The sequence below is a fragment of the Papaver somniferum genome, chromosome 10 (genome assembly GCF_003573695.1).
Source record: "Papaver somniferum cultivar HN1 chromosome 10, ASM357369v1, whole genome shotgun sequence".
NCBI classification, from domain to species: Eukaryota; Viridiplantae; Streptophyta; class Magnoliopsida; order Ranunculales; family Papaveraceae; genus Papaver; species Papaver somniferum.
In genome coordinates this window covers 147,239,153-147,252,682 of record NC_039367.1, presented here as the reverse complement: position 1 = coordinate 147,252,682, position 13,530 = coordinate 147,239,153, and the positions used below count along the sequence as shown (strand labels likewise).

At 35.4% G+C, this 13,530-nt stretch overlaps 1 protein-coding gene across 1 annotated transcript; it reads right to left on the bottom strand.

The window, feature by feature from the left end:
• Positions 1 to 895: 895 nt before the first annotated feature.
• LOC113319729 (F-box protein At3g07870-like) lies at positions 896 to 3,485 on the bottom strand. Its single transcript, XM_026567974.1, has 2 exons — positions 3,282 to 3,485; positions 896 to 2,370 (listed from the first exon to the last, which is right to left on the bottom strand). The coding sequence occupies exons 1-2, from the start codon at positions 3,331 to 3,333 to the stop codon at positions 1,163 to 1,165; spliced, it is 1,260 nt and encodes a 419-aa protein (XP_026423759.1). The 5' UTR covers positions 3,334 to 3,485; the 3' UTR covers positions 896 to 1,162.
• Between the last annotated feature and the right edge of the window lie 10,045 nt (positions 3,486 to 13,530).

The window sequence follows — 13,530 nt, the reverse complement described above, 5'->3', positions numbered from 1 at the left end:
TGTGAGGAGAAGAAAAAAGACATTTTTGTGAAACCCTAGATTTTGATTCACTCAACCAAAATGAGTGATTCCAGTGACAAATTTGAGATGGGTAAATCTCTAAATTAGTTCCCATTAGCTTTTTGTCTCTCAAAATTATCTAAAGTACGTAAAAAAATCGAAACTTTTAAAATTTCAGAAGAACTTACGGTTGGAATTTAGCTCGTTACCAACCGTAACTCTCAGTTACGGTTCCAAAAGTTTCGAATACCAACCGTAACTGGTTCAATTTGGAGAAAACCCAATCGTAATACCAGTTACGGTTGGTAGAATGACAACATATAGCAACCGTAAAAAATTACGGTTGGTAACTAATGAATCGAGATCAACCGTAATTAACCTACAGTTGGTAAGGTTATTTGAGTTACAAGTCGTAACTCGAATACGGTTGGTAACAGTGATGCTATTACAAACCGTACGTAAAAAGAAAATAAAACATCCAGGACAACTTACGGTTCGTAACTTAAGTAACGAGACCAACCGTAAGTAATTTACGGTTGGAAAAAAAATTCGTAATTGAATATTTAATCTCAAAATCAAGAACTTACGGTTGGTATTTGAGTTAAATGAACCGTAACATCAACCAAATCTATAGTTACGGTTCCAATTGGAGTTATTATCAACCGTAACTCACATGCAACACAGAAATTTCAATTTCAATTTTGATCCAAAACCCTAATTTTTGATACAAAACTAACTTAAATAAAACACAATAAACAAAACCCTAACTGGGTCTTTTGGAAATATAATTTTTAATCAACGATTATCAATTTTTCAAATCGCTGATTAATCGAGGACGATGAAAATTTCAATTTTAATGGAGGAGAAGAAGAGAAGATAAAAAAAATCAAAAAAACTGTTTTGATTTTTCTGATTCCATTAGGTTAAAAATAGGAGTAGGATAATCTGGTCAATTTACACCCCCTATAGGACATCTCCTAATCAATAAGAGGGACATTGCTATCATCCTTGCCGCCCCTCCAATGGAACATGCCGCCCCTTTAACAGGATTGAAAAAAAAGTTGTATAAAACTACTCCATCAAACTGATCAATATTTTAGCACCAAAAGAAAACAAAAAAAAATAACTGATCAATATTCAGTGTCTTCAAGGCTTCTCTGTCTCATTTCTTTTTACTTTCGGCCATCTCTCCTAGAGCTCTTAATGAAACAAAGCTGTTCATGTGAGGAAATGCAGTAAGCCATATTAACTCCGACTTCGAACCATCATCCCAAAGTTTTATCACCATATTTGTTTTTGGGTCATAACAATAAAGCGTTGAACCTTGGTGCACAAAGATGACTTCATTCTTCTTTGTAATCAACAATGGGTGAACCGGATATTCATCATCCGTTTCGCAAGCCGAGTTGTATGCTATACTAAAGTCCCTGCACCAACTCACCTCTGTTGTGTTTTTCTTCAGAGACCATATATCTAGAAGATGTTCTTCATTGTTTTGATGACAGAAGTACAAATTCCCTTTCAATGCTAGCACCATATCAAAACAGTAATTACAGTTGTGTGAAGGATCATCATAGCAAGGTGGTGGATGGATTTGTCGAAATTCTTCATCTACCAGGTTAAAAGCCATGATCTTCTTCTTATCAATCCAGTAAAGAGATCCGTTTACATAGGTTCCCAGAGGTTGTTGGGTAAACAACTGGTAAGATGTTCTACCTATAGTTCTCCACCCACCACTGCCGAGTGTGTACACCTCGACCCTTCCGTTTTTGTATTTCTCTGAAGCGGGGTAGTAGATCCTAACAATCTTGTACTGATTATTAGTCATTGATTGGATGCATCCAAATCCATAGGCGGCTGCATATTCCTCCTCTTCACGTATAGCGTATTCAGGAAGATTGACATATTCTCCGGTGTTTGGATTGCATATGTGGATAGGATCAGGAATTCCATGGTGATATCTGAGGAGACAAATCAGTCCATTATAAGAACCAACTATGACATCCGACCCGAGCATGCGAGGAAAGCTGACGCTGGCTTTATGAAGTGTCTTGTAAGAGAAACTCTCATGGATATTCATCTCATCATTATACATGTCACCGTAGTACAGTCGTGATCCTATTGTTGTATCTTTTTCATCCTTTTTAAATGTAAAAAGAAGACCCGTTGAAGAAGAAGAAGCATCACCGATACTAGCAAATTGTAGTAGTTGATGTTGATGGTGCATCTTAGCAAACTGATTACGCCATTCACTGAGGATATTTAGTAACCTTTTGCAAACTAATTTGCAATCTAAAACAGATTCAGGTGGTAGTCTAGAAAGTATGTCTAATACGACATCTGAGGGAAGACACTCCATGGCAATTACTCCTTGTAACACACAAAAAACAATAGATGAACACTGTCAAGCGATTGAGCCGTCTGTTGTAACGCACAAAAAAAAAAAACACATACGAACACGATGCAACAGAGAAAGTGGTTGAAAATAACTCTGGGTGTTATTTTTGTAAAGGCTTAAGGGGTACTTATATATTGCTCCCTGCTTCTAAAGACAAGAACTTGTTTTTCTTCTCCTCTTCTAAAAACTAATTTATTCCTAATCAGAGAGCCTCTGGGACTAGGAAAGTACTATTCAATCGTCAGAAACCTTCATGGAATGTAACATGCGATACATTAAGTTTCAAGGTTTCCTAAATTGTTACACAAAATTGAATGAATCTCTGTCATTCCTGAAGACTCTCTGTTTTTAATCATCAAACAAATTGATCAGAAAGGTTCAAGGAATGTAAAAAGAGTATCAAATTAGTTATCTCTAAGCTACCAGGAAGATACAAATTTACACCTTAACTAAATTATAGTGCAGAATCGGGACACAAAATTGAAATTCAGTGATCATTTCAGCATAACTTAATGCAAAACAAACAAAGAATTATGAATTTGTAGCACAAAATTAAAGAAATTGTAAAACATCATTCTCAGCTAAAACCGAGCTAACTTAATTTCGAAGTTATAACACCCAATTCAACTAAGAAAAGCTCTGTTATACAATATTATGAAAATCATTATCAAAAAAAAATCTGATAATTGATATCCCTATGCTCTGTTTTAAAATTATTGAAAACTTAAGATAAAAAATTAAAAAAAAATTTGATGACCCATGAGATTATAGGAACTCAAAGATCTAATCTTTGATTAAATCACTATTGCAGATCGAACAAAAAAAAAAAAACCCAAATCAAACTGTAATTAACTTTCCTTCATTAAAAAAATAATTCTCTCACCTGTGTTTCCTCCGTTGGGTAATCCATTGTCAACCGATGATGACGATGACATGATATCCGATTACAACTACACTTTTTCTTTTCTTTTCTGGAGACTCCAAACATAGATTTTATTGAAGATCTTACGATCTTCTTCTTCTTCTCTCTTTCTCTGTCTCCTCAGAGGAACTGATAATGCCTTTTTGGAGTTCCCCAGGCAGCCGTACAGAACCTAAGTCCCTCAACGGATTAGCAACCGTCGATTTCAGTTCGGAAACGGACGGTTTGGATTTCCTTTTCTTCTTTTAGGTAGGTTTTGCCACTTTTACCTTTTTTACTGTTTCATAGAAAAAATCTAAACAGAACGGGGATAATCAATGCTACAGAACTGCCAGTGTTGTCAGACTGGTTGAAAGGGACTTCTCACGAGGTCCTGTCGTGTAGTGGCTGTCCTAAATTTGTAGAGCAAAGCCAGCTGAACACGGCGCCGCCAAGCCAATTCATGGGTTTTTTCCGTGTGTTCTACTTTTTGGTTTTGTCATGTGCCATCAAACAATTGCAGGGGGGATCACAAGAGTAAAAAGACACGACTTGGGAAACAACTGCCAACCAACAGAAAACTAAATGCAAAACCCGCATTATATTTCTACTATGTTAAGCAAATGTGACGGATGGTTCACATTCTCAATTACTACTATGGTATTGGTAGGTAGTCTTTGCAGCACCTTTAACACCGTCTTGATTTTTTGCACTAATTCCATTGTCAAGATATGACCATATGAGTATTACCGAGGTGTCTGTGACGGGTCTTACTCACCATAACACTGTGTTATAGCTAAATTCGAATCTATTGATTGCCCCATAACTTGCGTGGTCTCTGGTATATGGTTTAATTTTTACCAAATAATTACAGAGCCTAGGCCCTAGGGTTCTCCAAATAAACCGGCAGCTAAACTTTCCCAAACGGACATGAACAACAACCGATAGTTCTTAACAAGATTGTTCTTAATGAGTTTCGTATGGTCTAGTAGATTTGTGATTTTTGCAGAAGAGAAATACGGCTACGTGTTCATTTTATTCATGCTAAGTCACATAGATGCATCATATTTCTTCTAATAAAATATTCACAATCATCGTATCTAACTCCTTTAAAATCCTAAACTCATAAGGCTCCACGTTGGACGGTGACCGTCGCCCACTCACAGAATCCTCAAAGAAAAGAAAAACAAGGTTTTTCTTCACAAAATAAAGAAATTTTTATATTTATCATACACAAAAAATAAAAACGAAAACAAAAAAAAATATTCTTAGAAGAAACCCTAAGAACAAACCTAGGTTTTCTTCCCTACGAAAAAAATCATCATTAACGATGATACAGAAATTCGCTCTCTTTATTCTCCTCCCGATTTTTCCCTGAACGAGAAGAGTAACTGAAATGGAATAAACCTCGACTAAACCTAAAACAAGGCTTCCGCCTCCACCTTCTATCCACCTTATTTGCCACCATCTACACATATGTATCATCCTGATATATTCACCTCTCCTCTTTTGTTCGTTGATTTACCATCATGTATCATATCTATCTATGTGATGGATTTGATTATTTTGATCAACTAGGGTTTTTTTATCTGTGATCAATTATCCTTCCAACTTTTAGGTCGACAAAGATCACAAGTCCAAATCAGTTGTTAGATCTATTTTATTTCAAAAGAAATCAGTTAGAGTTTTGATGTTTAGTTTTGTGTTGGAAGCTTTGTAAATGGAGTTGGTTAATTATTGCGGTTTGCGGAAGCAGTTCAATAGACCGACTCGACCTAATATGAAGAGATGCGGCGTATTAAGTTTGACAACCATTTCGAGTGGTATACAAGACCAGGTAAATTATTTTCCATGAATGATTTTTGCTATCGGAAATCTCTCACTCCTTTGTTTTTTGTGTCTTTGTTTCTCTGAATCAATAAACCCTTACCCTTCTTTTTTAATTTTACAAGTACTATTTTGTCCAAAATAAGTTTCGGAGAAACCCTAATAGCCATTCAAGAAAAGATCTCACAATTTTGGTGATTTTTATATGCATCTTACTTATTCTAATTACTGATATATCATAAATCCATATTTTTAACTTTCAAAATTATGTGTGATGATTCCGTTTCTCATGGGTTTCTTTTGCCAATGGAAAAATTCAAATCTAATTCTGCTACACTAATCCAGTATTGGGTTTTCTTCAACATTTGGATTTTTCTTTAAAAAAAAATTATTTATCAGATTGATTATAGATTGTACAAACTCAATGTATACTGTATATTGTGTTTTTGATTTGTACTTGCAAGTAAGTTAGTGATTTTTTTTTCTTTGGGAGTTTAAGCTTTCTGTTAATTGTATTTTCATTGTACTCCGCTTGCTTAAATTTATCTTTATTGTTTTTGTTGTTAATGATTTTGATTTTTTTTTATGTTGTTTAGGTTTTTTTTTGGTGAGAAGATAGTTATTTGGGATTTTTCAGTTCACAGAGAATTAGTGTTTCCATAGAAATACTTTGTTCAGCCTTGCAAAGTTTAGCCATTTGATCTGGGAGAGGCACTCCCAGAAGACTATGTTGCAGGATACTACTGTTACATGTGGAGAAGAAGACACACACATACTGATTCATTGTGTATCCTACAACAGTATAATGACAACCTGACCATTGAGTAAATGATTATGAATTAATTGCTCTTAATCATTGGTGTTCAATATCATTTCAAACTTGAGTATTGTTCAACATTTTTGTTCCATACCAGGACCTTTATCGTTGATCGACCACTTTCTTGCAATTAAAATTTCCATTAGTTTTTTGTTGACTGACAAGATATCAGTGACATCTTCAATAATTAATCAACACAAAGTTTAATTTCACTAATTATAAGAAATATATGATGATTAGGCACGAGAAGTAATTGTTTTATGCTGTAGATATTGGAGGCAAGAATTGCCACTACATAGATAATATAGAACCTGCAACCAGTATTCTCATTTCTTTAAGGCTAAAAAAATTGGGGTTGATTATTTTTCTATCGATTGGGATGTGTAAGTTGCATCCAGATGTATGCCTATGTTTCATAGAAATCCACAGAGATATAGTTTATGATTTTCTTAGTAATATCCATTTTAGGTTGTAATATATGTTTAACTTTCCCGTTTTACTGTTTGAAACTATATCCTAAGATTAAAGATTGATTGTTTGTTGTATTGAGTTAATTTGTGTTTGTGTTGTAGACAAGAATCGTTAATGCCTCAGTAGCTACAACTAGGAAATTGAAGCGAATAGCTTTACCCTATCAACGATGGATTCAGATCTTTATAGGAGGAGATGAAGGTAAGATTGATCGGTACTTAATTGTGCGTTATTCTATATTTCTTAAGTTTTTGAAAAATGGCTTAGATGTACCTTTTATGACTCTGAAGTTTCTTGACAAAATAGAATTAGTTAGTGTTGAATTAGCATTTCATTTTTCCATATGGTATTTTCAATGTCTTCTTAATGTTTGTGTTGTAGACAAGAATCGTTAATGCCTCAGTAGCTACAACTAGGAAATTGAAGCGATTAGCGATACCCTATCAGCGATGGATTCAGATCTTTATAGGAAGAGATGAAGGTAAGATTGATCGGTACTTAATTGTGCGTTATTCTATATTTCTTAAGTTTTTGAAAAATGGCTTAGATGTACCTTTTATGATTTTGAAGTTTCGTGACAAAATAGAATTAGTTAGTGTTGAATTAGCACTTGATTTTTTCCATATGGTATTGTCAATGTCTTCTTAATGACTTAGCAAATTTGTCGTAATGGTTGAGCGATCTTGATGTTACTCAATCTTCATTTAACTTTTAATCCTCAACATGTGCGTTTATTTGGCTAAACTATACCTAATTCTGTGTCAAAGATATAACCGTCAATTTTTTTCTCTAACCTGGGGAAAAATTTGGGTCCATTCTGTTTTGAAAGTTGCTTAGTGAAGGTAGCATCTGATCTAACTTGCATTTCCGCGTGGCGCAAGTATACGTGGATGGATTGCATCTGAAATGCACATGATGATCCAAAGAAATGTACATTTCTCATCGTCCGTGTGGCGTAAGTATCCATGGCTGGATGTCTTCTATTAGATGGTTATACCATTTATTCTAACTTGCATTTCCGTGTTTTCTTTGCCTTCAATGGAACGAGTTTCAATCCATCGTATTTGTTTCTTCATGTGCAGCTAAGTTCTCCATTTGTTAAGCCAAAATCATTTGGAAATGGTTACAAGGCCTCCTCTTGCTGTTTTGAGAGGGCAGAAAGATTACATCTGTTATAGGGAGGAAGTAAATGAATTTTAGGAATTCAATCACTTTCTAGTGCATCATCTGACTCAAGAATAATGGGAAACCATGATACATGAATTTGGAAATCATCATGGCCTCATACGACGTGGATGTTGAGGCAGACGTAGAGTTTAGTATTTCCGTTCATCTATTTTGTAACTACGTGAGAATGGGAAGTCTATTCTTGAGGTACAATTTTGAGTTGGTATGCACTTGCTTAGGAATTGCTTAGGTGTTTGTCTATAACTGTCGTAGCTTTCCATTTTGAACATCACATATCAAATACTAGCTCAGGTAACAATCTTTTATTTAAATTCTTTTTCTTCTATATTGATTACTTGCTATCTTAGCTCAAATGGAAGAGCACGTGGTTTTCAACCATGTAGATGTGCGGTTCGACTCCCACAGATGGTATTCTTATTTGAGTAGGCTAAAATATTCCATGATTCCGGCGTCATATATATCATTTTTGGTCACTTAATGATCCGGCAGTCACTAGTGTATCGAGCGTTCTATTATTCAGAATTACATAACGAGTCTTGGCCAAGAAATTAAGGGTAGCAATTTTATGTTTTTGTATGGTTGAAATGTCTTAGCTAATAATTAGTTAATCATCACTAATTTGCCTATATGTTTTATTGTATATAACAGCAATAGAGTTAAAATCATGATACATCCAGGAAGACAAAGCATGCAATGCACGAAGGATCAACTTAAGTAGAGAAGATGAGGCTGCTCGAGCAAATGTTGTCATATTCACTAATTTGCCTACATGTTGTAACTATGTATGTAAACCCTGTCTTTCAGCTCCACCATTATCAGCAGGCTAATGTTGTCCAACTCAAAAATAAACGACGGGGCGAGGCGAAGCCGAGCCAAACCAAATCAAAAATACTAAGGGACGGGGCTAGGCGTAGCCGAGCCATACCCAATCACAAATTTAACACAAAATCAAAAATACACGATGGGATGAGGCGAAGCCACATCACACGCCCATACTATATGGTTAAAAGAAAGATGCCCGGTGCGTAGCACGGACACAAAATCTAGTTATTGATTACAAATGAACCTGGCTAGTTTGAGGACAACTTGTTTTATTTGAGGTCCATCATTTTTTCCCCAACCTAAAGAAGGGGATATGGGGTGACTAAAAAAAGGATGAAACTACAAATTACCCTCTATCAATACCTAATCCTAACTCTAACACTTTTAGTGTATTTTCATTTCTCTCAAAATTAGAAATCCTTCTCGTATTATCAAACTAATTTTCAATTCGAATCAAACACTTTTAGGACAATTTTTTAAACTTTTCGGGTTCAAGAACAATCAGGAAATGTCGACATGAACGACCGATTATTCTTGAAGTTCTTCATGGTTGAAGATTACCAACTCAAAATCAACGGATGCGAAGATTCATATAGACCCATTGTGGTTTTGAGCATATAATCATTTTTTTTGTTGATTTTTTATGCTACAAACGTCGATATAAACATTGACCCACCATTGACATTCTTATGACATACTGGACCAGAGAATGAGAACAGCATGATGTATGCTTGAATTGAGAATGAATGTGAAATCATACTCATTCTTGAATCATGTATGAATTAATGAATGTGAATCCATACTCGGCCTGAGAATGAGTATGGATTTAAAGATGTAAACTAAAGAGTGGATGAATCACGAACCGTAAATATGGGATACATGATGGTCGACCGTGTCTGGTGTTTTTCAACCTCGGCACATAAGTGGTTCATGCGGAGGTCCATATCCACCGATTTTGGGATAAAAGCAAATTTTTACGTTTGCTCTCGATGTTGGAAAATTGGTTTAAAACTAGAGAATGAAAATAAAATAATGACTGATTTTGGGATAATTAATGACTTTGCCACTGTACGACAATGACATCGACCTATATCATGCACATTGATAGGGTTAATTCAAAGTAACATTTTTTCTCATGTAAATATAAAATGTAGGCAAAACATCATCCACTAAAAGAAATTCAAAGAAATCTTTTTTTCATTAGAATTAGAAATGTAGGTAAAAGTCTATCCATGAAAGAAAAAAAACTCAAAGTAATCTTCTTCTTTTTTCGTTGCGTAAATGAGAAACGCACGAAGAAGACTATTCATGAAACGAAGAAAATTTTGAAATTGGTAACAAAACATTTATAGGAAAATGTTGTTTATATTGATTGAACCGATTCAAATAGGGATCAATATAATGTCTTTCTGTTAGACAATCAACATAGATTGTGACAGTTACATTATCAAAATTTACTTTGTACGGAATATCGACTCCAAATAATCTCACTTGGGATGCTAATATCGCCTTGGTCACAAAGAGAATGAAACTCACACTTAACCGTATAAGCATCAACTGTTTTGTTTCTATCCACCATCCATAATTTAGAGTTTTGTTTCTATCCACCGTCCAAAGATCTTCCCAGAATCTAATTTCATTTCCCACACCTAATCTAATCCAAAGATCTTCTCAGAATCCAATTTCATTTCACATCTTTGTTAAAATCCTCTGGCTCAATATAGATATTGTGCCACAAATTATACCCTTTTGGCCTTTCCCTTGAAGAGTTTCCCAACCAGATGTTGATTCTCCAAATTTTTCCATAATTAATATTCTCTAAAAAGCATTTTATTTCTCTTCCAAATCTCCACCATCACTTTTTGAGAACGGCGGAATTCATGAACTTATATTCTCGGAGTCCAGGACCGCCCCCTTCTTTAGATTTTACTACTGTAGATCGCCTGATATTATGATTTTTTTTGTAAGAATCCGCGTCCTAAAGAATTTTTTTTACTATTTTATCAATCTTAATTTTGATGGAGCACGGTGCAAGAAAGATTTATAAATAATAAATGGGAAAAATAGTCAAAACACTTTTGGCAAGAGTCAACTTACCTCTTCTTGATATCGTTCTCCCATTCCAAGATGAGAGTCTCGAAGAACATGACTCAATTATCTTCTCCTATTTTTATGAGCCACTAACTTTATCACCCAAAGGAAAACCGAGATAAATACTTGGGAAATTTGACCTTTACGCCCCCAACATAAAATTCATCAAAGTCTTCAACGAGGGCTACTCTAGTCAAGCAACTTTTGACAAAGTTGAATTGAAGGCACTAAATTAGCTCAAAATAAAGAAACAAATACCAAAGAGAATCTACTTGATCACGTTTCGTATCAAAAAAATCAATGGTATTATCGCCATATAAGAGAATAAAATAACTTCAGTTCCCTCCTTCTTTAACCGAGAAACCCGATATTTTTACCAACTTCTTGTACTTTACACAACATACGACTCAAAAACTCTCCAACAATGAGAAGGAGAAAAGGAGAAAGAGGATCACCTTGTCATATACTTTTCTCACTACAAAAAATAAAAATAAAAAACATGAGTAGTATTATTCATAAGAACCGAAAATTTTGAATAGGATAAGCAATTTTGTATTCAAGCACGCCAAATGCCTCCAAAGCCCATTTTAAATAAAACTTCAATTTAAGAAATTCCATACTAGTCTGCAATTTTTGACTGAGTCTAGAATCCCTATTCGCTATTGAAACTCCGTCTAAAATTTGACATCCCTTAAGAGCCTCCAACAGAGGGTAGATTTATTTATTTTAAGTGACACATAGGATTTTAGACCCCCGCTTGATATAAATCCATCTCCAACAGTAGGGTCCTACAAGTTAGCAGGGACCAATTACTAAATATGAAGGTGTTCAAGAAAGTGTTATCTACACCTCCGGTTGCACCTCCACGTCATGTTTTTAACTAATTTTCTTTTAATTCTAAGAGTTCAAATTCTCACCGTTGGAAATAGTTTTTTTAGATTTGAGGTCATATATTTACTCTATGTTTAGACCCGATAATTCTAAGAGTTCAAATCCACATATAATTTTTTACATCTTCTCTTGGAGATGCTTTAATATAGCTGCTAGATGAAGTGGGAGAGACTAATATACGAAGGTGTACCTTTAATCCCTCTTCCTAATATACGAAGGTTTTTCTGGTTTGATCTTCAAAACCTTTTTTTTTAATCAGTCCACTTCCGGCACAATCAGTTAATTCTCGAACATGTCGGGATAGTATGTTGCTTAAATTTTTATACCGGCACATGATGAAAAGTATCCAGAAAATGGATTTTTTTTTCACTTGACTACCGATATTGATAGATATATATCGAGCATATGCCGACATTTAGTTCCGGCATTGAATTCATCAATTCCGGCATGATCTTCATCACTTTCGGCGATGTAAGAAAATATATTTACGGCATGGTCTTCATCACTTCCGGCATGGCCTTCATCATTTCCGACATGTACTTCATCACTTACGACGTGGTCTTCATCACTTCCGGCATGGCCTTCATCATTTCCGACATGGTCTTCATCACTTCTGGCGTGATCTTCATCACTTCCGGCATGGCCTTCATCATTTCCGACATGGTCTTCATCACTTCCGGCGTGGTCTTGATCACTTCCGAATGTGCAAAAAAATAAATCGTTTTTAAAGTGAGGAGCCGGCAGAGAAGGAGAAGAGAATTTGAAAGGGAGTGGGGAAAATTTAGAATTTGAAAGGAAATGAGAACATTTGAGTTTCAAAGCTTTAACCCTAAAAGAGATCAATAAGAAGTGGAGATGGAAATAAGGGATATGATTTTCTCTTTTGATTTTAAGTTTTTTGATTTTTATTTTGAGGAAAAGGTATTTTAGTATTTTTACCCCCGAATACACCCCTTAGCAGACACTATTGGTTGGGAAAAGTAATGGTTGGGAAAAGTAATTCATATCCCCCAATTAATTTTCATATCCCCCAATTGTGGGTTCAAAAAAAGTACTTTGGTTTTGTCATGCTCCTAGTTAGCAATTCGGGATACGGGAGACGTTCGGAACGAGATACGTACGGGTATTATACGGATTTTCAAAAGTTAAATTCGGTCAAGAATCTGGTCAACAGTACGTGATATGACACTAATACAGAACGGCATACGTACATGTATAATTCGTTATAGAGATATGAGTTCGGTACACAAAACTCCGCATGTACTAACACGAAGAAAAGATTAAATATGGCGGAGAAAATGAGATTTGTGTATAAAAATGTAGATATCTAAAACATATATAAATTTAGCGTCAAAGGATCGCTGGTTCAGTGTATGTAAGTGCGAGTGTGGGAGCAAGATGTCAACTGTTTCGATCCCCTGTTCGATCCTCCAACATGCTATTAAAAAGCCCAATAGCAGCGTTTCACGGTAGCATAGTGGGCCGATTTAATACGCCGACCCCACGTTCGGAACGTGAAAATCGCGATTAACTCGGTAACCTGATAAAATGCGCGTACAGGAGTCGGGATTGCAATTGGACGGCCGAATTAGACGGGAACGATCAACACGTAATAATTCGCGAATTATTCGCCGAATTGCTAACTAGATCCTGCTGATTATTCTGGCTTTGCCTGCTGATTATTGTGTGTGAAAAGATGGAACGGATACAACAAACGATTCATGGATTTTTATCTCTTTGTGTCTTCCTTTTTGGTTTTGTCATGTGCAATGAAACAATTGGTGAGGGTACAATATCTTCAGGTAGATCTCTAACGGGAGATCAAACAATTATACTAAAGGGTCAAGATTTTTAACCGGGTTTCTCCAAACCAGGTAATACATCTCACTAATAGCTAGAGAATGTGTGTGCTGGTTTGTGTGTTTCTCCATCAATACTGCCTCCTCCAACTGAACATTCTACACCAACTGTAATTCATACTTCTCCCTGCCGTTCCCCTGTCTATTATAAATAGAGAATGTGTGATGGTTTTTGTGCGTGAGTGTGTCATTTATCAGTGCAATCTCATGTTGTCTTTTACAGACCACTTGAGATTGAGGGAGGTTAATAGCAGTGTGTGTGAGT